The 23,691-nt window shown below is 53.3% G+C and overlaps 1 protein-coding gene across 2 annotated transcripts; it reads left to right on the forward strand.

Annotated features, from left to right (window-relative positions):
- On the forward strand, positions 1 to 23,005 carry SNRNP70 (small nuclear ribonucleoprotein U1 subunit 70). Of its 2 annotated transcripts, none has more exons than XM_010369438.2 (10): positions 1 to 451; positions 1,215 to 1,371; positions 4,941 to 5,003; positions 5,108 to 5,162; positions 12,586 to 12,650; positions 12,801 to 12,863; positions 15,548 to 15,629; positions 18,761 to 18,862; positions 22,024 to 22,111; positions 22,192 to 23,005. In XM_010369438.2, exons 2-10 carry the CDS (start codon positions 1,225 to 1,227, stop codon positions 22,838 to 22,840), a joined length of 1,314 nt encoding a protein of 437 aa, XP_010367740.1. In that variant the 5' UTR covers positions 1 to 451; positions 1,215 to 1,224; the 3' UTR covers positions 22,841 to 23,005. The 2 variants fall into 2 exon arrangements, with proteins under 2 accessions (XP_010367740.1, XP_010367741.1); XM_010369439.2 differs by having other exon boundaries at positions 22,219 to 23,005.
- Positions 23,006 to 23,691: the final 686 nt, after the last annotated feature.

Raw genomic sequence — 23,691 nt, forward strand, 5'->3', positions numbered from 1 at the left:
GAGAGCCTCGCGGACATAGGCGGTTTGGAGCGGAAAGCGAGGTGGAGGGGCGGCTTGGGGCTAAGCGCGCGCGCGCAGTGCAGACGCCAGCTCCCGGCGGTTGAAGTACTCAAGGTCCCTGAAGGCGGGGTAGTGACCTCGCGCGTGCGCTGTGGCCGCGGCGGCGCCTGGTCCTAGCGTGTGGGTTGTTCTTGGCCTCGCGCGGCGCGTGCGTAGTGCAGACGGCGGAGGGATTTGCGGCCGGGACCCACCCCCTGCTCCAGTCGCTAGCCGAGGCCGCGCGGGTTCTTGAGCAGCGGCCTGGTGCGCTCGCTGCGCGGGCGACGGAATCAGACGGACGCAGACTCCCCCAGAGTGGAAGCCGAAGCAGGAGCTGTTGTTGCTGAGGGGCCGCCGCAGCCGCCGCGAGCCTCCAGACAGACACCAGCGCTAGGAGGGCGCTGCGCGGCGAGTGAGTGTGACTGAGTGGCCCGACGGGGAGCGGGGCCGCTACCCAGAAGCCCCAGCGGTGGGCCCGGGCCTCTTCCCCGCGGCCAGGCCCCCTTCCCACGTCCCCGCCACAGGTCACTTCTGCATCCCGTTCCCGGACCCTGAGTTCTCTGGGCACCCACGCCCGCTTCCCACATCGCCCTCGCGATTCCCTACCCACAGGCCCTTGCGGTGTGTGGCTTTTTTTCTTTTTCGTTTTTCTATGTTGTCCTGGACCCTTACCCATAATTCCTTTCGCCTTTTCGGGGTCCAGGTCTGTTACCCACAAGCACTTGGTTTTGGGGCTTCGCTCCTTATGTTTCTCTTTCTTTGCTCGGAGACTTCCGACCTCCAGGCCTTTGCAAACTGCGTCTAGTAATTTGCTCTCCGCGGTACGGGACGAGCAGCCACAACTGCTCTGGGCCTCGCTCCTCGGGTCCTTGATTACCCCAGAAATTCCCAGGGAACCTCTCCGCCCCACAGCTCGTGTCTCAGGACTCTGAGACTTCACTACTCAGGAACCCTTTTTCAGCCTTTATTTTTGTTTCCTTTACCGGCCTTTCACCTCCACGCCCAACAAGACTTTTACCCTTTTCTCCGTAACACAGGACCGTTCTCTGCCCTTACAAAGCCTGTTTTAATTCCGAGACTTTTTTCCTTCCTTTCTTATTTTGAGAGGCAAGGAGTAATAGGGGCTTTCTCTGCAGACCCGATCTAACCTAAGGCTGTCCTGCTTCTGCTCTCAGACTTGGCAAGATGACCCAGTTCCTGCCGCCCAACCTTCTGGCCCTCTTTGCCCCCCGTGACCCTATCCCATACCTGCCACCCCTGGAGAAACTGCCACATGAAAAACACCACAATCAACCTTATTGTGGCATTGCGCCGTACATTCGAGAGTTTGAGGTGAGTTCACTGAGCAGGCCAGGAATGGTTTGGGTTCTGGGGAGCAAGGGGTTGGATTTGCGAGTCCAGCCTCTGACCATTTTGCTAGCTGTGTGATTTAAATGAGGGGCTTAATGTTTGTGATCCTCAGTTTCGCTGTTTTAAATGGGGTTGCAGCCGGATGTCGGGTGTGGTCAAGTGCGGCAGTAGTCCTAGCTACTCAGGAGGCTGAGGTGGGAGGATTGCTTGAGCCCAGGAGTTGGAGACTGGAGTGCTCTGTGATTGTGCCGCTATACTCCGGCCTGGGTGACAGAGTAGGACTTTGTCTCTCAAAAAAAAAAAATTTTTTTTAAAAGTGGGGTTGTGGTCCAATGCGGTGGCTCACGCCTGTAATCCCAGTGCTTTGGGAGGCTGAGGCAGGCGGATCACCTGAGGTGAAGAGTTCAAGACCAGCCTGACCAACATGGTGAAACCCCGTCTCTACTAAAAGTAACAAAATTTAGCCGGGCATGATGATGCCTGTAATTCCAGCTACTTGGGAGGCTGAGGCACGAGAATCACTTGAACCCAGGAGGTGGAGGTTGCAATGAGCTGAGATCGTGCCGCTGCCCTCCAGCCTGGGCAACAGAAGAAGACTGTCTCAAAAAAAAGTGGGGTTTGATAGTACCCCTTTTGTAGAATTTTTGTGAAAATTCATTGAGTAGTGGTTGAGGATTTGCACTTAACCCGCACCATTTATCAGCTCTGACTTTGGACAAATGTTGTATCCTCTTCATGCATTGGTTTCTTTATCTTTAGTAAGGGGATAGTGGTAGCACCCTCATAATGCTGGAGAATTAAATGGCAAAGTGTGTATCAGGGGACTTGGCACCAAAGCAGTCAGCACATGTCAGCCTTTGTTACTCTGTTTACCATTTTTATTGTTAATAAGATGATGTTCATAAAGACTTAGCACTCAGTATTGAGTGTTGGAGGGCTTAAAGCTGCAGATGGGAATTTTAGCTCTGCACCTTCGGGGTAAATAGGAATGAATGACTTAGGCTCCTGGACCTCTTTGTTTTTATTTGTGAAATGGGATGACAAAGGTCATCTCTTAGGTGCATCAGAGCACACCTGAGAAAAACTGGCACACAGCCAGAAGTTACAAGAACATTCTGGCATCGGGTAGGGAAGGGCAGCTGGAGGCGAGGGAGTTGCACAGCAGAAGTTTGTAGATAACAGAAAAGTGTATCTTCAGTGGGATTTGCCACCCTTGGTGAACCTGCATTTGAGAAATGTTACTGGCCAGTTAAATTAACTTAACGGGCACAGGCCGTGGTAGGTGCCCTTTGATGATGCAGGTCATGTGCCAGTTACTATTTGTTTGTTTGTTTATTTATTTATTTATTTATTTTTGAGAGGGAGTCTCGCTCTGTCGTCCAGGCTGGAGTGCAGTGGCGCCATCTCAGCTCACTGCAAGCTCCGCCTCCCGGGTTCACGCCATTCTCCTGCCTCAGCCTCCCGAGTAGCTGGGACTACAGGTGCCCGCCACCACGCCCGGCTAATTTTTTTGTATTTTTAGTAGAGACGGGGTTTCACCATGTTAGCCAGGATGGTCTGGATCTCCTGACTTTGTGATCCGCCCACCTCGGCCTCCCAAAGTGCTGGGATTACAGGCGTGAGCCACCGTGCTTGGTCTCAGTTACTATCTATTTATTTATTTATGAGACAGTTTTGCTCTGTTGCCCAGGCTCGAGTGCAGTGGCATGATTTTAGCTCACTGCAACTTCTAGTTCAAGCAGTTCTCCCGCCTCAGCCTCTCAAGTAGCTGGGATTACAGGCATGCGCCACCACGCCTGGCTAGTTTTGTATTTTTAGTAGAGATGGGGTTTCACCATTTTGGCCAGGCTGGTTTCGAACCCCTAGTCTCAGGTGATCCACCCGCCTTGGCCTCCCAGAGTGCTGGGATTACAGGTGTGAGCCACCATGCCTGGTAGCCAGGTACTTTTTTTTTTTCTTTTGAGACGGAGTATCACTCTGTTGCCCAGGGTGTAGTGCAGTGGCGCGATCTTGGCTCACTGCAACCTCCGCCTCCTGGGTTCCAGGGATTCTCCTGCGTCAGCCTCCTGGGTAGCTGGGATTACAGGCATGTGCTACCATGCCTGGCTAATTTTTGTATTTTTTGTAAAGACGGGGTTTCACCATGTTGGTCGGGATGGTCTCAAACTCCTGACCTTGTGATCTGCCTGCCTCGGCCTCCCAAAGTACTGGGATTACAGGCATGAGCCACCGCACCCCACCAGCCAGTTACTATTTAATGTGTGGTTGGTGAGACCTTAAAGAACTGCCTTGGCCCTCAGAGAGTGTGCAGTTGTGGGCTTTGGAGCCCTGTTCTGTCAGCTCATGTTGCTTCAGGCCTGGTCCTCTTCACTGGCACTCATCAGCAGGGCCTTGTCATCACTCCATTCCCATCACGTCCTCTGGCAGTTTGTTCAGTGCGAGTGATACTTGGAGCTGTGAGAAGCAATGTGTTTCCTAAATACTATATTCTTAAGCTAGATGTCACCCATACCAGTGCTTTTTAAACTGTCTTAGGTGAAGGACAGATACTATTCCCAATCTGTTTGCTTTTGGTAAATATGATGGAAATACTTCTTGAGGACCTCAGACAGGAGTTCGAGACCAGCCAGGCCAACATGGTGAAACCCCATCTCTACTAAAAATGCAAAAACTAGCCAACATGCTATCATGTGCGTGTAATCCGAGGTATTCAGAAGGCTTAGGCAGGAGAACCGCTTGAAGGATTCTAGTCAGTTCCTGGGTTCGTTTTAGAGACACAGGAACACGGGGGAAAGCGGGACTTAGAATCGCTTGAACCTGGGAAGCAGAGGTTGCATGAACTCAGATCGCGCCATTGCACTCCAGTCTGGGCGGCAGAGCACAACTTTGTCTCAAAAAAAAAAAAAAAAAAAAAAAAAAAGATCTGCAGAATAAAAGACCGAATTTGTATTAGAGTCAGTGGACATCAAACTGTGAAATTATTGTAGAAGTTTCTAAACACTTACTCATGGTTTCTGTACTTACCTGTACTCATCACAGTCCAGCAACAGTTTGGATAGTACTGGTCCGTGGACCATGCTTAGTTTTTGAGACAGGGTCTTGTTCTGTCACCCAGGCTGGAGTGCAGTGTCACAATCATGGCTCACGGCAGCCTTAACATCTGGTGCCCAAAAGATCCTTCCCCCCCTCAGCCTCCCTAGTAGCTGGGACTATAGGTGTGTGCCATTACGCCTGGCTCATTTTTAAATTTTTTGTAGAGATGGTGTTTCACTGTGTCCCAGGCTAGTCTGAAACCCCTAGGCTCAAGCATTCTTCCTGTGTCGTCCTCCCAAAGTGCTGGGATTACAAGTGGAAAGCCACTGTGCGTGGCCGCAGACCATGCTTTGATCTGTGCCACTCCCCTCCCTGCACTGTGACAGGGGAAGGGTGAGTGGATGTTTATTTTTGTAGGGGGTGGGGGTGGGAGGGTTGACCTGCTTATTTCTTTGGTGAGTGACCCTTGCCATTTCCCCTAGTCCTTCCCACCCTGTCACCTCTCTTCTTGTTCCCAGGACCCTCGAGATGCCCCGCCTCCAACTCGTGCAGAAACCCGAGAGGAGCGCATGGAGAGGAAAGTATGTCATTGTTGCTTCCTGACCCCCTGTTTTGCCACTGTCTGCAGATGGTCCTTGACACTTCTATCTGCATTTACTTCTCTACCTCCCCTTTCTCCTGACAGAGACGGGAAAAGATTGAGCGGCGACAGCAAGAAGTGGAGACGGAGCTTAAAATGTGTAAGTCTCTCATCCACCATATGGCTCTCTCCTCCCTCAAACCCTCTGTGTTCTTCCCAGGTCATACCCAGGGCCTTGCTGTCACCCAAAGCCTGTTTTGCAGGGAGCAGGGTTGTTAGTTTATTTATTTAGCCCCTGCCACTTGGCAAGCACTGTTTTTGGTTTAGGCTTTTCAGCAGCAGAACATAGGGTAAAAATTGGCAGGAAGGGAGACCCCGGTACCTTGGGCTCCTCCTGCAGGGGAGGACAGTTAAGGGACTCCCACAACCTAGCTGGGTGTCACAGGCTGAGGCGATGAGTTGTGGGCGAGTGGGTCTGTCCTGGCTCTAACCTTAGCTCCTCGGCTGAGGTTGTTCCATCCCCTCCACATAGAGGAGGAATTGGAGTACAAGACAGGTATATTGTTGCCATTAAGCAAACTCATAAGAGGATCAGATGTCAATCTCCAGTGGCTCTTTATTGTGAGGGTGAAAACTGTACAGTCACACGCAGCATAACAGTGTTTCAGTCAGCAGGGGACTGTGGATGTGATGGTGATCCTATAAGATTATACCATATTTTCCCGGGTGCAGTGGCTCACGTCTATAATCCCAGTACTTTGGGAGACCGAGTCGGGTGGATCATGAGGTCAGGAGTTCAAGACCAGCCTGGCCAACATGGCGAAATCCTGTCTCTACTGAAAGTACAAAAATTAGCTGGGCATGGTGGCAGGCCTCTGTAATCTCAGCTACTCGGGAGACTAAGGCAGGAGAATCTCTGGAAGGCGGAGGCTGCAGTGAGCTGAGATCGCATCCGCTCTCTGCAACCCAGCCTGGGCAACAAGAGCGAAAATCCATCTAAAAAAAAAAAGATTATACCATATTTTTATTGTACACTTTCTATGCTTAGATACGTTTAGATGCACAAATACTTAGTATTGTGTTAGGGTTGCTGTAGTATTTGGTGTAGTAACATGCTTGGCCTCGGAGCAGTGGGACGCACCTCTAGTCCAGGAGTGTTGTGAGGTATACCATCTAGGCTCGTGGAAGTGCCGTCTCATGTTTGCATATCGATATCACCGTCAAACAACTCACTTCTCAGAACATGACATGACTCTAGTGAGAAGACAGGTTTTCCTCCTATGCCTGTGAACTTCGATGAATCCCTTTCCTCCAAATCCTGGAGTGCAGGGTTTCCTCAGGGTGCTTACGCAGAAGTGTGACAGAGGCATCTGGCGGTGCGCTCTTTGGACACTGGCTGTCGGAACGCTGCCTTCATGTCTTTCCTCAGATGCCTCAGAGGCATCTCAGAATCAGTGTCCAAACCACAGGGCTTTTCCCTCGCCCCCAACCTGGTTTCCTTTGGGTGTTTTCTCTGGGACGTAGACATTCAACTGTGCTGGTCATGACCTCATTTTTTGCCATGCAATTTGTTTCTAACACCTTTTCTAACCCTTTGCTCAGTCTCTCAACAAGACCTATTTGTGTTACTTTCTAAGTCACAAACCTGACTCTTCTTTTCATGTCCATCACCACCACCCAGGTCACCTCTTGCCTGGACAGCGCAGTCACAGTCTGTTATAACTAGTTTACCTACGTCTCTTTTTTTTGAGAGGGAGCCTCGCTTTGTCGCCAGGCTGGAGTGCAGTGGTGCAATCTTAGCTCACTGCACCCTCCGCCTCCCGGGTTCAAGCGATTGTCCTGCCTCAGCCTCCTGAGCAGCTGGGACTACAGGTGTGCGCCACCATGCCCGGCTAATTTTTGTAATTTTAGTAGAGATGGAGTTTCACCATATTGACCAGGCTGGTCTCGAACTTCTAACCTCGTGATCCACCTGCTTCAACCTCCCAAAGTGCTGAGATTACAGGCGTGAGCCATTGCACCCAGCCTAGTTTATCCATGTCTTAACCAACCAAAATCCACTGTGGGTCTTTTTTTTTTTTTCTTTTCTAGAAAAACTTTAAAACTGAGATGGGATCTCACTATGGTGCCCAGGCTGGTCTTGAATTCTTGGGCTCAAGTGATCCTCCTGCCTCAGCCTCCCAAAGGGCTGGGATTACAGGTGTGAGCCACCACACCCAGCCAAAAATGTTCTTTTTTTTTTTTTTTTTTTTTTTTTTGGAGATGGAAATTTGCTCTTATTGCCCAGGCTGGAATGTAATGGTGCGATCTTGGCTCACTGCATGCAACCTCTGCCTCCCGGGTGGAAGCGATTCTCCTGCCTCCTGAGTAGCTGGGACTACAGGCATGCGCCACCATGCCTGGCTAATTTTGTATTTTTAGTAGAGATGGGATTTCTCCATGTTGGTCAGGCTGTTTTTGAACTCCTGACCTCAGGTGATCCGCCCGCCTCAGCCTCCCAAAGTGCTGGGATTACAGGCGTGAGCCACCACACCCGGCCACAAATGCTTTTTAAAAACAGTTCCGCCCGGGTGTAGTGGCTTACACCTGTAATCCTGCAAGACAGATGGGTCACCTGAGATCGGGAGTTCAAGACCAACCTGGCCACCACGGTGAAACCCTGGTGTAATTCTTTTGTAAGAATACAAAAATTAGCTGGACGTGGTGGCAGGCACCTGTAATCCCAGCTACCTAGGAGGCTGAGGCAGGACAATCGCTTGAACCTGGGAGGCGGAGGTTGCAGTGAGCCGAGATCACGCCATTGCACTCCAGCCTGGGTGACAGCAAGACTGCATCTCAAAGAAAAAAAAAAAGTTCCAGGCTGGGGACGGAAGCTCACGCCTATAATCGCAGCACCTTTGGGAGGCCAAGGTGGGCAGATGACCTGAGGTTAGGGGTTTGAGACCAGCCTGGCCAACATGGTGAAACCCTGTCTCTACTAAAAATATATATATAAAAAAAACAAACTAGGCAGGCGTTGTTGTGGGCTCCTGTAATCCCAGCTACTCGGGAGGCTGAGGCATGAGAATTGCTTGAACATGGGAGGCGAAGGTTGCAGTGAGCCGAGATCGCGCCATTACACTCCAGCCTGGGCAATAAGAGCAAAAGTCCATCTCAAAAAAAAAAACAAAAAAATTCCAATTGAGGAATTTGGACACTGGATCATAGATGAGGTTAAGGAATTAGTAAATATTAGCTCTTTAAGATGTAATAGTGGCACTGTGGTTATGATGTTTAAAAGTCTCTATTAGAGACCAAAGTGGTGTGCTATCTGGAATTTCATTTAAAATAATCCAGCTGGTCACAGTGGCTTACGCCTGTAATCCCAGCACTCTGGGAGGCTGAGGTGGGAGGATCACTTGAGTGATCCAGGCTGCTCAGGAGTTTGAGCGGTGAATATGGTGAAACCCTGTCTCAAGTGAAAATATAAAAATTATCCAGGTGTGGTGGCAAGAGCCTGTAATCCCAACTACTTGGGAGGCTGAGGCAGGAGAATCGCTTGAACTCGGGATGCAGAAGTTGGGGTGAGCTGAGGTCATGCCACTGTACTCCAGCCTGGGTGACAGAGCGAGACTCCGTCTCAAAAAAAAAAAAAAAAAACCAAATGCAGTGGGCTGTGGGAGGATAGGGATGAAACAACTCTGGCCGCATGTTGATAATGGAAGCGGGCTCATGGGAGTTCATTGTACTGTTCTCTACTTCCATTAAGTGCTTGAACTTCTCCATAAAAGAAAAGAAATAAAAGAACGGATCAAGTTCAGTAGGGGTTTCTGCGCCCTTGAGAGCCTCCACTCGTAACTATAGAAGCTTGCTGTGCCTTATCACAATGAACAGCTCCCGTCAAGGGGACCGTGCCTCCTTGCTGAGCACTTGTACTTCGTGTTACTGACTTCTCACAGCTTCCAAGTGCAGCAGGGGTTGCGACTCCCATTTTTAAGATAAGGAAATGGAGGCTTATTGAGGCAAGCACGCTTACAAAGAGTGAGAGTTCGGAGATGGGACCTCGAGCACCTCAAAGCCTAATTCCCGACTCCACGGCCCAGTTCCTTTGAGTTTCTGCTCTGGGCTGCTCTGGGTTAAGATGAGCCCCTAACCAATGATTTCCTAAGGGAGAGGTGCTGGCAGGGCTCTCTGCACACATACACTGACTGGTGGGGCACTGCCTGGCATTGGGTCTGTACTACCTTCTTTGAGCTTTCGTGCTCTCTGTCTTCAGCAATTGGGTACCATTGCTTTGCTGCATTTTCTTTTCCCTTTAGTCACGTTTGTGGCCCCCCCCCACCCCAGGTAAGCAAGCACTCCAGGAAACTCAGGCGGTGTGCTGGGGTGGTTTCCTTATGGCTGTCCTTCAGGAAGCTCAGCTGTTGTTTGGCCTTCGTCCACTCCCCAACCCTACAGCATTCATTGGTCCCACTGTAGTGTTAGTGTTCCACAGTAACTGTTAGAATGCCTGCTGTCTGGTGTTGCTGGGTGTGTTTCCTTGCTGCTGTGACAACCTTCAGCTTCTCATTAAATATTAGCATCTTATGAGGTCTTTCCTAACCTGCCTTATAAAGTCACCTGTTTCTATCTCTGGTCATCTGATGTGATCATATGATCTCCTTATTTACTTCTTCCATTAGCATATGAACCCCACGAGGGTAGACACCTTTTTTGTCTGTCTTTCTTTTTTTTTTTGAGACAGTCTCACTCTGTTGCCCGGGATGAACTACAGTGGCGCGATCTCGGCTTACTACAATCTTCGTCACCTCCCTGGTTCAAGCGATTCTCTTACCTTAGCCTCCTGAGTAGCTGGACCATGGCCAGCTAATTTTTTTGTGTATTTTTAGTAGAGACGATGTTTTGCTATGTTGGTCAGGCTGGTCTCGAACTCCTGGTCGCAAGTGATCCACCTGCCTCGGCCTCCCAAAATGCTGGGATTACAGCTGTGAGCCACTGCGCCCAGCACCTTTTTTTTTTTTGAAATGGAGTCTCGCTCTGTTGCCCAGGCTGGAGTGAGTGAAGTGACACGATCTCTGCTCACTGCAAGCTCCGCCCCCCGGGTTCATGCCATTCTCCTGCCTCAGCCTCCCGAGTAGCTGGGACCACAGGCGCCTGCCGCCACGCCCGGCTAATTTTTTTGTATTTTTATTAGAGACGAGGTTTCACAGTGTTCGCCAGGATGGTCTGGATCTCCTGATCTCATGATCCACCCGCGTTGGCCTCCCAAAGTGCTGAGATTACAGGCATGAGACATCGCACCCGGCCAACCTTTTTTGTCTTATTTACTGCCAAATCTCCAACAACTACAGCATTTCCAGGCACATAGTAGACGCTTAAGAGTTACCTATTTACAAAAGCACAAACATCGGCAAAAAAAAAGAATTACCTTTTGAATGAATGAGAGTTAGCTGGTGCAGGAAAAAAAAAAAAAAAAGCCAGTGCAAATTGAGAGACCTGGCCATAGAAAATTACAATGCTCAGGGATGTGGTATGGCAAGGAACTTTTTGTTTTTTTTGAGACAGAGTCTCGCTTTATTGCCCCGGCTAGAGTGCAGTGGCACCATCTTGGCTCACTGCAACCTCCGCCTCCCAGGTTCAAGTGATTCTCCCCTGCATCAGCCTCCTGAGTAGCTGGGACTGTAGGCACACACCTCCACACCCTGATAATTTTGTATTTTTAGTAGAGATGGGGTTTTGCCATGTTGGCCAGGCTGATCTCTGACTTCTGACCTCAGGTGATCCGTCCGCCTTAGCCTCCCAAATTGCTGGGATTACAGGTGTGATCCACCGAGCCCAGCCTGGCAAGCAACTTTGAGGATTGGGTGGGGAGAACACCGAGATGGAGTTGTTTTCAGACGTTTCCATTCGTCCTAGATAGCAATTCCCTTAAATTGTGGCTCAAGCTTCTGCTTTCTAAAACATCCCTTAGGCCAAGGCACGGTGGCTCACGCCTGTAATGGCAGCACTTTGGGAGGCTGAGGCAGGTGGATCACCTGAGGTCAGGAGTTCGAGACCAGCCTGGCCAACATAGTGAAACCCCATCTCTACTAAAAGTACAAAAGATTAGCTGGGCGTGGTGGTGTGCCTCTGTAATCCCAGCTACTTGGGAGGCTGAGGCAGGAGAATTGCTTGAACCCGGGAGGCAGAGGTTGCAGTGAGCCAAGATCGCACCATCCATTGCACTCCAGCTTGAGCAACAAGAGTGACACTCTGTCTCAAAAAAAAATCTGATACTTTATTTCTCTAGCTTCTGGCAACACCCACACTGTCTTCCTGAAAAGGTAGCACCCTGGGGTTCGGGGAAGGAGCCTGGTAGTTCGAGTGCGGGGTGAGAGGTGAAGTCTGCCTTGGCCCTTTGCCACTTTGACACCTCCCTTTTTCTGTGTCTCGAGTTCTGTTTTGCTTCCATTGGCAAAATAGTAATAAACAAATATCAGTATCCAGCACTGTGTCTGGGCCATAGTATGTGCTCAGTAAATTATATGCCTAGTGTTCCATTACTGGAATGCTAAGCATGTGGGAGTTATTTATATCCTGCTCAGGGTCATCGCCAGGGTCTGATTTTTCACACGTCTGCAGTTCAAAAAATTGCAACCTCTGGGTTAATGTTACTCCTTTTCTCATACTCTCCCAGAATGTGACAGGGCTTCTGAGGGGAGCCCTATGCCATGGAAGAACCGGCAGTGTCCTTAAGGCCCCGGCAGGAGTCAGGGTCGTTATGTGCTGGGGCCGCCATATTTGGTGAAAAGGACTTATTCCCAGGCCTGACCCAGCAGGATCACTATGGAATTGGTTTCTCAGGAGATTCCTGGCTCTTTTCTTTGGAGATTGTTATTCCTTAGTCACCAGGTAGGACAGTTTGCCTCACAGCGAGACTGGAGTGAGGATCTAATCTGATGCTCGGCAGTTCTGGGTTCCTTTTAGAGACACAGGGCAGAGACCGGAAAGCAGAGCTTACTTAGCCTTTGCTCTTCTGGCTCTCATTCATAGCCTTGGGGTCACTTGGTCTCAGGTTTTCCCGTGGGCTGTAGTTGCAGTCTGTGTCCAGTGGGTGGCAGGGTGGCCCTGCCTACAGGAGGGACCTCTCCCTCCCTCTGAGGATACGACCCCCTCCTCCATGTACCCCCAGTTCAAACACCCTGACCCACTCCACTTACTCTTTTGATGCGTCCTGGGGGCATCAGCTGCATTTCCAGGGAGTCCCAGTTGGGCTGTTACTGTTTGGATCACCTTGCATCTGGGAGCGATGAGGCCCTAAGGGTTTATGTAGGTCTGAAATGGCAGTTGGGCCTGCCACATCCTGTCAGCTTGAAGTCAGCCTTACCTCCTCCCCTCAGCAGCCTGGATTATCTCTCAGCCACTCTGATAAAACCCACTGTGCCTCAGAGAAACAGGTTCAGAGAGGGGCGTGCCTGAGGTTGCCAGGTCACCACCCATGTTCCTCCAGCTAGGGGCCTTTCCCAGTGCCACCGTTTTCTTCTTGGCCTCTGCCCATCGTATTTGTTTTGCTACGTGAGACCATGGACACCTTCAGCTTACAAAATTCCCTTCCTCCTGCACAGGGGACCCTCACAATGATCCCAATGCTCAGGGTGATGCCTTCAAGACTCTCTTCGTGGCGAGAGTGGTAAGTCCCCAGCTCCCAGCTCCTGGAACCCCATGCTGCTGAGAGCCTGGGTCTGGCCCAAAGGGCAAATAGGCTAGGTACTGGGGAATGTTCCAGGGGCTGTGGGACAGCTCTGTTCTCCCATTTAATGTCATACCCATCTCCTTGTAGAACTATGACACAACAGAATCCAAGCTCCGGAGAGAGTTTGAGGTGTACGGACCCATCAAAAGAGTAAGTGGAGTGGGGTCAGGGTGTTTGAATTGAGGGTGCATGGAGGAGGGGCCATGTCCTAAAAGGGAGGGAGAGAGGTCCCAGCCCTGAGCATGGCTCACACCATTTCAGGGCCTGGGTTTATGCATCCTGACTGTATTTCCATGCAGCAGACCTTGGGTAGCAGAAGTAAAATGAGAAGTAATGACTGCTGGTGGTTGATTGAGAGCAGGGGTTGGCAAACTGCAGACTTATTGCTTGTAAATAAAGTCTTCCTGCTGCTCAGCCAGGCAGGTCTGTTTGTTTACACATTGTCTTTGGCTGCTACTGTTGTAAGGCAGGGTTGGGTTGTTGCAAGAGTATGTGGCCGTCAAAGCTGGAAATATATACTCTTTGCGTCTTGGCAGAATACGTATGCTGAGTCTTGTTTTAGAGGAAGGCTTTGTTTTACCAGTCTTCTTTTAAGTCACTTAAGTGCTGTGCCTGATTTCCTTTAACATGGGAGACATACGCCTTCCTTGAGCAGTAGTGAGGGCTCGAGGCCACCTGCACACAAACTCGTGTTAGCCATGTCTCTTCTCCTCCCTACTCTGTTTTTGATACATCTTTTTAAAATACTTACACATGTCAGGCCGGGTGCAGTGGCTCACACCTGTAATCTCAGCTCTTAAGGAGGCAGAGGCGGGAGGATAGCTTAAACCTAGGAGTTCGAGACCTGCCTGGGCAATATAGTGAGACCCTGTTCTCCACAAAAAGGAAAAAAAAATATTGTTGGGCCAGGCGTGGTGGCTCATGCCTGTAATCCCAACACTTTGGGAGGCCAAGATGGGCAGATCACCTGAGGTCAGGAGTTCAAGACCAGTCTGACCAACGTGGTAAAACCTGGTTTCTACTTTAAAAAGTACAAAAATTAGCTGGGCATGATAGCGGGCGCCTGTAATCTCAGCTACTCAGGAGGTTGAGGCAGGAGAATTGCTTGAACCCGGGAAGCGGAAGTTGCAGTGAGCTGAGATCGTGCCACTGTACTCCAGCCTGGACAACAGAGTAAGACTCCGTCTAAAAAAAAAAAAAAGTATTGTAGGCCGGGCGTGGTGGCTCACGCCTGTAATCCCAACACATTGGGAGGGCGAGACAGGCAGATCAGCTGTAGTCAGGAGTCAAGACCAGCCTGGCCAATATGGCGAAACCCCGTCTCTATAAAAATACAAAATACTGGCCAATTGTGGTGTCTCGTGTCTGTGTGTGTGTTTGCATATATCTGTGTATGCCTGTGTATATATGTGTATACACATGGTGCTCTGCCCTGCGCAGTCCAGTGATAACCTTGGCCCCACCCTTGTCCCTCTGATCCCATTCGAGTCAGGAATCTCGGTTGTGTTTTGGAGGCTGTGGGGTCCCAGGTTCATCCATGATAGCGGTTGGTCGCCGACTGGTAGTGATGTGAATGGAGAACTAGCCATCCTTGAGGGACCAGCTCAAATGCTGTCACCTCCCAGAAATCTTCCTTGGTTCATTCTGGCCACCTCTGTCTCAACAGCCCTTCCTTGCCCATTGTTCTCCCTTACATGGTCCCCGAGGGGTCTTTCTGACATCCAGAGCTGACCCCATCTCCTCAGCGGTCAGCGTCCCATGGGTCACTAGCATGTTAGGACAGGTCCAGCTGTGACCATCTGACCTTACAGGACTCTTCCCCAAGCTGTGTGGCCTCGTGGACCTCCACCCCACCCCCCACCCCCCTTCTCTTGCTGCCATCCTCGGAATGGGACCCATCCCTCAGCATGCCACATTCTCTCAAGCCTCCCTGGATGTGCACATGTCCTTGCTTTTTCTCTTAGAACTCCGCTGTCCCTGGCCAGGTGCGGTGGCTCACGCCTGTAGTCCCAGCACTTTGGGAGGCCGAGGAGGGGGATCATGAGGTCAGGATTTCAAGAGCAGCCTGGCCAACATGGTGAAACCTCGTCTCTACTAAAGATACAAAAAACCCAGGTGTGGTGGCGGGCGCCTGTAATCCCAGCTACTCAGGAGGCTGAGGCAGGAGAATCGCTTGAACCTGGGAGGTGGAGGTTGCAGCGAGCTGAGATCGCGCCATTGCACTCCAGCCTGGGCGACAGAGCGAGACTCCACCTCCAAAAAAAAAAATTTCCCCTGTCCCATTGGCATTCACAACTCCCTCCTGTTTCCCTAAGTCCATTTGTGTCCTTCTGACTCCACATAGACCACTCACATTGGCCCTTCGTTGCTCAACACCCTTCCCAGCTCCTCAGCGACCATGCTTCTCGGCCTGGCGCTGGGGCGCTTGACCCTGGGCCTGCTCACCTTTGTGGCCTCATCTCCTGGGGCTCTCTGTCATCAGTACGTGAGCCAGCTCTGCTGAAGTGCATCCCCAGCCTCCTGCCCTCCTGCCACCAGGCCATTGGACCTCTGGAGTTACTGCTTTTCCTCCTGACAGGCTGACTCCTCACTGTCCTCCTTCATCTCTCTTCTTTCTTTAGGTCTTAAGTATCATTTTCTCCAGGAAGCCGGCTCTGTGCCCTCTGTGTGCCCTCTGGTCCTACAATTAGAACATAAGTCACTCAGGGCTCTTGAAGGACAGAGAGCGTCTGAGACCTCACCTGGCCCAGGGCCTGGTGCGCAGGCTGTTGTGGGGTTGGTGGGGTGGAGCTGCTCTGTGGCGGGACTCACCCCTGTCCCCATGCGCCCCACAGATACACATGGTCTACAGTAAGCGGTCAGGAAAGCCCCGCGGCTATGCCTTCATTGAGTACGAACATGAGCGAGACATGCACTGTGAGTACCTCCCGCCGAGCCTTGCCCTCTGACCCGCTCTCACTTCTCTGCTGCCCCAGCCCCTCCCAGTCTGTCCCCTCCCCCACCCTGCCACACCTGACATTAGCGATGTCTCTTTTCCTCCTCCCTCTGTTTCTGATGTATCTTTTTTTTTTTTATATATGTGATTTTTAAAAAAAACCAAATCCCCCACAACGTGTGTGTGTGTGTGAACCTGGGGAGGTAAGTGTCACACGTTGAACCTCAGGGGCAAAGAGGGAACTGGGTGGGGGGCTGGGGCCAGTTGGAGGTGGGGGAAGGGGTCGGATTTTGGGGGAGTCTTTCCCCATTATTCCCCCCACCGAAGTTGGGGGTGGCCAGGTTGCAATGAGGACTGGCCTTTGAACCTGTCGTCTCTTCCCCCCCAGTAGAACTGGGGCTGGGCCACCCGACCCTCTGCCTCCCCAACCCTGGCCCCCCACCCTGTTCCTCAGTGGTAGGCATGTTGAGCGCCTGCCCCTACAGTTCCAAAGCCCCCTTTGAGGCTGCCGCGGCGTCCACATGGGCAGGGATGGGTGGGGGAGGGTGGGCAGGGCTGCGGCGTGTCCAGGGGCCGCCGTATTAATTGATTGTTCTTATTGTCACTGCAGCCACCACGCAGCTGGCTTGCAGCTGATGCTTACGCTCCCCTTACAACACCTCAGTGTATGGTTGGTATAAGGGTTTGTATCATGGGTAAGATCACTCAGCACCGCACACCAGCCCAGCTTAGCCAGGCAGCTCAGGAGCAGCGAGGCGCCCCTCCTCCCGCCCCAGTCGCCCCCGCAGCCTCCCCGCACCCATGGCCCTTTCCTTGTTTGGGTGCCCTTTGTCCCTCCTGCCCCGATCCGTATGCTCTCCGAGAATCTTGCTGATCCCAGGAGGGGAAGGATGAACCCGGTAGGAAAGGCGGTGGCCTCTCCGCTTGGGTTCCACCCAGCCTCTGATGACCCGGCTTTGCGATGTCAGCGGCGAGGTGGCGGGAACACCGAGGGCGGGGCACCAGGCCAGGGCTCCACTGGAACCCTTCAGCCTTCCCTCCCTGCCCCCGTGCTTTCTGTGGGGCTGCTACTGTGCTGGCCCTGGAGAGTCTTTTTGGCTGCTAGTTTTGGGGTGCTCTGCGCCCTTCCTGTCTTCCTTCCTGTGGTTGAGGCCTCCCGAGGGGGCTGGCTGTGGTGTCCAGCCGCTCTCCAGAGGTGGTCAGGAGCTCCCCAAAGTGCATGGAATTGGGGCTTGGGGTGTGGGAGGGACCAAGGGGTAGGCTGCCAGCAGCTGAAGGTGTCAGTAGGTTTTTACTAAAGAACCTTCCACTGTCTAGAGACTTGAGAGAGGGAAAGAGAGAGAGAGGCCTAGACGAACACAATCACATGTTTTCTTTGCTGTTCCTCCCGGGATGGGCCTCTTTTGGGGTTTGGGACTCTGAACCCGAGCGGGGTTCCTTCGCTTGACTTTGATCCTGGTCCTTAAATGCCTTTCCCCACTCCCCTCCTGTGGGTTCAGGGGCCAAGTGGCCCCTCCTTAGAGCACGGGCAGCACCGTCTCCTGGACCCCTGTGTGCCAGCCTCTGCAGACGCAGCTGGTGGGAGGGAGCATGGAGTTGGAGGTGGAGAAGTCGCGGGGGGTGGGCTGTGTGCCTAGTTTAGTGTGACTTGGGGACTGGTGAGGTTGGACAGGTTTTTGAGGCCTCCCCAGCCTTCTTTGTAAATTCACACGAGATAGTCCAGGGCTTTCCAGTGCCCAGCTTGGATGATAATCCTCGTCTCCCCGACTCTAAGGCCTCCTTGAGATTTCTTTGGGGTCCACCACGTCCTCTGCCTGTCTCCAGGTGGTACAGGAGATGTGGTTCCTCTCCCTCTCCTGACTCCCTAGAACCCCCAACTTCCCCTCCCTGTAGCTTTAGCTGACCCCATGGTGGTGGGTGTGGGGTCTGTGCGCGTGCTCAGGTAAGCTTGGGGGCTCCAGGTAAGCGGTCCCGTGTCCCCCCCCGGGAAGCCCGCCTCCTCGCCAGGCCCCCAGGAGTTGCCGAGCCCCCCCCATCCCGCTCGGTTTGGACACCCGCAAGGCCGGCATCGGTAAATGGCACCTTTTTCTCTTCCTCTGGTTGTTATTTGGGGGGGAGCGGGCTGGGGCGGGGCAGGGTATTACGGTTGGTTGAGGACAGCCCCCTAGGCCAGGGCTGGGTGGGGGAACAGGGACTTTTTGGCCTTCCTGATAGCCCCACGTGATCACAGGCCAGGGCTTCAGGCTTGCCTTCTGCTGTGCACTACCCGAGAGCAGCAGTGAGCCTCTCTCCCGTCTCCCCTCTACAACTCCCCTTTCCTGGCAGGCTCAGGCTGGGGTGCGCTCCCAGCGCTCGTTGAGCCAGGGGTGTGGAGGGCGAGATGGGGCGGGGCTGGGGGGAGGCAGAGTCAGTCATCTCAGGTAAGGCAGGGATTTTCAGTAGCACCGCACGGCACCCCATGCTTCCTCCACTGCCCCTCTCCCCTGCTGCAGGGGCCCTGCCAGGCCCCCTGGGAGTGTATAACCCGCCTCTCTGCTCCCTGCCATTTCCTGAAGATTTCTCCCACCCCCTTCTGGTTCATTTTCTGTTCTGATGTCTGTTCCCCCCACACTCACCCCCCTCCAAAAAAAAACAAAAACAGAAAAACCGGTGTGGTCTGGGGTGCGGAGCGTCCCAGCTGGGCCTCCTGCCCTGGCTTGTGTCTCAGGGTGCATGCTTGGGGTTGTGGAGGAGCCCCCTCCCCCACAGCAGAGTCCAGCGTGGAGTTAACCTTCAGTTTCTTTGCAGCGATTTTGGCCGCCCTGGCGGGAGGGGGCTGTTCCATCATGTGGGAGAGGAAGGACGGGGATCCCAGGGGGTGGCGGGTGAGGGTGAACATCTCCCTCGACCAGGAGTGGTTGGGGTGCTGAGAGGAAGCAGAGGCTGAGATGGAGCAGGCCCTTCGCCGGTTTGGGAGAGGGTTGGTCTGGCTGTCAGTTGCCTGGCTGTCTGTTGGGCGTGTGCGTGTGGGTGATGATGGGGACACGGGGCGGGGATTCTGTAGAGCCGGGCCTGTCCTGACTAGAGGACCCTCTGGGGACTCCTCCCCTCCCCCTCCCCACATCTGTTACAGCCGCTTACAAACACGCAGACGGCAAGAAGATTGATGGCAGGAGGGTCCTTGTGGACGTGGAGAGGGGCCGAACCGTGAAGGGCTGGAGGCCCCGGCGGCTAGGTGAGCACGTCCTGCCCTCGACGGGCTCTCAGGGACCCTGGACCTGGTGGCCTTGTTCTCCCTTCTTTGCTGCTTTCTGCTTCTCTGTCTCCTGCTGGCTCACGTCTCCCATCGCGTCCTCATCTCCAGCTTCTCTGTTTCGTGGCCATCACATTTCTGACAGCCGCCTGTCTCCTCGTTCTGGGTTACTGTGAGGAGCAGGGGCACCAGCCTGGAGAGGCCTGAGCCCACATGCTGGCGTCCCCACTTGCTTGCTGGGGGTCCCTCTTCCTGCCTCATTGTCCTCCTCTTAGTGGAAATAACCTGAGTTTGCTGCGCTCAGTGTACTGGGTGCCCAGCTTGGCAGTGGCGTATTCTGGAGTTGTAAATGTCACTTGCTCATCTGCTTCTGCTGCTTGTTCTTGCTCTTGTTCGTTCTTTTACTGATTCAGCAAGTACCTATTTGATCACCAGCCGTGTGCCAGGCTTCTAGTCAAGAGCAACACAGAGGCAGCCTCTGCCCTCTGAGCCTCCTGCATTCAGTCTCCTCATTGTCGTTCGCGGTCTCAGGCAAGGTCAGTTTGGCTGCAGGTATCAGAAATAAACTTGAGCTTCCTGAAACATAAAAACATAAAAAAAGAAACATAATTCTGTTGATAGAGAATTATGGGCATCCTTTGGAGTTCAGAGGTATGTGATGCCCATGGATCTAAGAGGACCTGGTAGCTGAAGCTGTTAAGAGCTGGGGCAGCCAGGTCAGGCACAGTGGTTCACGCCTGTAATCCCAGCACTTTGGGAGGCCCAGGCGGGTGGATCACGAGGTCAGGAGTTCGAGACCAACCTGGCCAAGATGTTGAAACCCCGTCTCTACTAAAAATACAAAAATTAGGTAGCCGTGGTGGCGGGCACCTGTAATCTCATCTACGCAGCAGGTGGAGGTTGCAGTGAGCCGAGATCGAGTCACTGCATTCCATCCAGCCTGGGTGACAGAGGAAGACTGTCTCAGAAAAAAAAAAAAAGCTGGGATGACTCACCTGTGATGTGTGACGGCCCACAGCTTGCTTCTGCCTCCTTAGCCTCCATGCAGCTGGGTCTGTCCCATGCCTCTTTGCACTGGCCCAGCGCAGGCATGCCACAGGCCCCGGCTTTACACTCAGTCCTGGATGGGTCTCTTGTTTCGGGCTGGGCACATCTGATTGACTCAGTGTTGGGCCTGGGGTCCTGCTACTCAGGCATGCTTATTGACGACTGAATCCTGCAAAGCTGAGTGACAGTTGTCAGAGAAGATGATGATCCCTGGGCAGACACCCAGGCAGTAGTAGCCACTTGGGACTCCTGTCCTGCCTCCCAGCCCTGTGTCCTCGCTCTGGATTCGCCTGTGCTAGGGAGATCACACTCTAAGCTGCTGAGCCTCTGAGTTTACCAGGCATGTTCTTACCTTACTCTGGTCTCTCCGGGGTGGAGTGGGTTCTTACAGCTCTGCTGTTTCCTGTTGGGGCAGGAGAATTCTGGAATCTCAGCCTTTCCAGAATCTCAGACTCTTCTAGTTCAATTGCCATTCAAACATTTTGTTGGTGTTAGCCAACAACATCTTGACTTGGTGCACCTGCAGAAATACTACAACCTAAAGTTTGAGGAAACAGTTTTTTCTGTGTAGTAAGTATATAGTTGTATTTTATATTCTGCTGTTTTGTTTTTTAAGATGTTGGTTGCAACCCATCAGACTGATGATGTGACTCATTGCTGGGTCATGACTTGAAAATAGTAAAGGCTAGTCTAGCTGCCCTGTGCCTGTGATATGGCAGGTGCCTGGTCTGCTGCCGGCTTCCTATAAGAATATCTCCCTGGCTGGGCACGGTGGCTCAAGCCTGTAATCCCAGCACTTTGGGAGGCCGAGACGGGCGGATCACGAGGTCAGGAGATCGAGACCATCCTGGCTAACACGGTGAAACCCCATCTCTACTAAAAATGCAAAAAAACTAGCCGGGCGAGGTGGCGGGCGCCTATAGTCCCAGCTACTCCGGAGGCTGAGGCAGGAGAATGGCGTGAACCTGGAGGCGGAGCTTGCAGTGAGCAGAGATCCAGCCACTGCACTCCAGCCCGGGCGACAGAGCAAGACTCCGTCTCAAAAAAAAAAAAGAAAAAAAAAAAAAAGAGTATCTCCCTGCAGCCTTTTTTCTATACAGAACTCAGCCCTGCCTCACGGAAGCTTTTCCAGGCAGTGGGATAGAGGAGCACTTGAGAAGGCAGGTTCTGCAGCAGACGGCAGTGACAGCCCAGTTCTGCACCTTCCTTGCTGAGTCACTGTGGGCCAGTGACTTGATCTGAGATTGTTTCTCCATCATAACCATGAGGTTCCTTGGGGCTGTTCATCTGTTCGCTTGACACACACACATCCACCTTTCTATACCAGCTGCAGCGCCACCTGCTGGTACCGTGAGCAAGAGCCGAGTGCGCCCACAGTCCCGGTGCCTTGCAGTCTGGTGGGAGAGGCAGGTAGGGGTCGACTCAGACAGGTAGCAAACCTGAAACTCCGGGGAAAGGAAGCGTTTCTGCAACTGTGAGTACGTAGGACTGTGAGGAGAGGCTTCCGGAGGAAGGGATGTTCGGGCTAGCCTTAAGGGTGAGTGGGAGTTCGCCAGAGAAGGAAGGGGAGACCAGTCCAGGGCAAGGAGAATGCGCAGACACTGGCAGGAAGGTGAGCGCGGGGACACTGGGAAAGCCTAGGACGCGCAGCCAGGGGCTGCGGCTCAGACGCTAGCGGGGCCCACTCTTGCTGCTGCTACCACCAGTTGACAAGGAGTTTGGACCTCAGGCTGGGGGACGCCACCAGAGGCTTCTAAGCCGATCACATTTTTGGGTGGAAAGATCTTTAGCTTCGGGCTTGTGTGAGGATGAGGATGATTGGAGGCTGTGAAGTGCGCTGTGGTTAATATGATGCACTTTGGGGTCAAATGTGGGTTCCAGTAACGGCTGTTTCCTAGCGAATGCTTTGTGTGAGTTACTTAAGGAAGATGTGGCTGTCTTGTGATGGGAGTGCGTGGGATGAACTGCAGAGGGGGACCCAACCCTGTGAACACTAAGCCAGGGGCTGCCTTTCTGCATTTGGAGCCGGCTCATTTCTGCTCCTCCGGGCCCTGCCCCTGCCCCTACTGACCCTCTTGTGTGTCTGCCCTGCTCAGGAGGAGGCCTCGGCGGTACCAGAAGAGGAGGGGCTGATGTGAACATCCGGCATTCAGGCCGCGATGACACCTCCCGCTATGATGAGAGGTAAGATTGGGCGACCGGTGTCCTGGGTCGGGGCGGTCACGGGGGGAGCCCGGCCACACAGGTCTGCCCACCTCATCCAGGCCCGGCCCCTCGCCGCTTCCGCACAGGGACCGGGACCGGGACCGTGAGCGGGAGCGCAGAGAGCGGAGCCGGGAGCGAGACAAGGAGCGAGAACGGCGACGCTCCCGCTCTCGGGACCGGCGGAGGCGCTCACGGAGTCGCGACAAGGAGGAGCGGAGGCGCTCCAGGGAGCGGAGCAAGGACAAGGACCGGGACCGGAAGCGGCGAAGCAGCCGGAGCCGGGAGCGGGCCCGGCGGGAGCGGGAGCGCAAGGAGGAGCTGCGTGGGGGCGGTGGCGACATGGCGGAGCCCTCCGAGGCGGGTGATGCGCCCCCTGATGATGGGCCTCCAGGGGAGCTCGGGCCTGACGGCCCTGACGGTCCAGAGGAAAAGGGCCGGGATCGTGACCGGGAGCGACGGCGGAGCCACCGGAGTGAGCGCGAGCGGCGCCGAGACCGGGATCGTGACCGCGACCGTGACCGCGAGCACAAACGGGGAGAGCGGGGCAGTGAGCGGGGCAGGGATGAGGCCCGAGGTGGGGGCGGCGGCCAGGACAACGGGCTGGAGGGTCTGGGCAACGACAGCCGAGACATGTACATGGAGTCTGAGGGCGGCGATGGCTACCTGGCTCCGGAGAATGGGTATTTGATGGAGGCTGCACCGGAGTGAAGAGGTTCTCTCCACCAGCTGTGTTTGGACGCGTTCCTGCCCACCCCCTTGCTGTCATCCCCTCCCCCAACCTTGGCCACCTGAGTTTGTCCTCCAAGGGTAGGTGTCTGATTTCTTCTGGCCCCTTGGATTTAAAAATAAAATTAATTTCCTGTTGATGGTGGGCACCTCGGTTTCTTCCTCACTGCTGTCCTCCCCAGAAGGTTGTCCCTGACTTTTGCTAGCCCTGCTTGGTTTGGTTTCCAGGGAGTAGTTACAACGTGAGGGTTAGGACGTGAGGCTGGCCCTGCCCAGTAGCCAGAGCTGTTGAAGGTGGGGGAGGAGGCCTCTCTAGGGCTCCTTGTCTCCCCTGGTTTTTCACCCTCTTTTTCCTTTTTCATCTCTGGCATACATTCCTCAGGGCTGACCATACCCCTGTCTTGGTAGGGGGCTGGGAATTAATTAGGAGGGGACATGATTACTCCAGGGAAGCTGCAGTTTTGAATATGCAAGGAAAGCTGCCATCTGCACGGGAGAGCGGCATACATGGTGAGGAAAGGCAGAAGAAACGCACTGGGCACGGGTGAGATGGGGCAGAGCAGGAAGGGTGGACTCACATCATAGTAGTGACAGGTGTAACGAGCAGAAACAGAAGAAGTCCTACCAGCAATTGAGATTTCAAGCAAATTCCTGGACAAAAGATGAAAGCCATCGGTGGTGAGAACACTTCAGTCTGGTGAGTGCAGAGAAGGAAGCCAGTCAGCCTTGCAGAACCCTAGAGGGTCAAGGCTGCAGCTCCAGGAGAGCGAGGGTGGGAGGCCAGAGGCAGAGCTCGGGACAGAACAGTTGGCCTCCTTGTTGGCACTCAGGAT

The sequence above is a fragment of the Rhinopithecus roxellana genome, chromosome 12 (assembly GCF_007565055.1).
Source record: "Rhinopithecus roxellana isolate Shanxi Qingling chromosome 12, ASM756505v1, whole genome shotgun sequence".
Lineage (NCBI taxonomy): Eukaryota > Metazoa > Chordata > Mammalia > Primates > Cercopithecidae > Rhinopithecus > Rhinopithecus roxellana.

Coding starts and splice junctions, on each gene's coding strand:
- SNRNP70 (XM_010369438.2), top strand. CDS start 1,225: ATGACCCAGTTCCTGCCGCCCAACCTTCTGGCCCTCTTTGCCCCCCGT. Junction 12,864..15,547: donor TGTACGGACCCATCAAAAGA/GTAAGTGGAGTG, acceptor TGCGCCCCACAG/ATACACATGGTCTACAGTAA. Junction 15,630..18,760: donor ACATGAGCGAGACATGCACT/GTGAGTACCTCC, acceptor CATCTGTTACAG/CCGCTTACAAACACGCAGAC.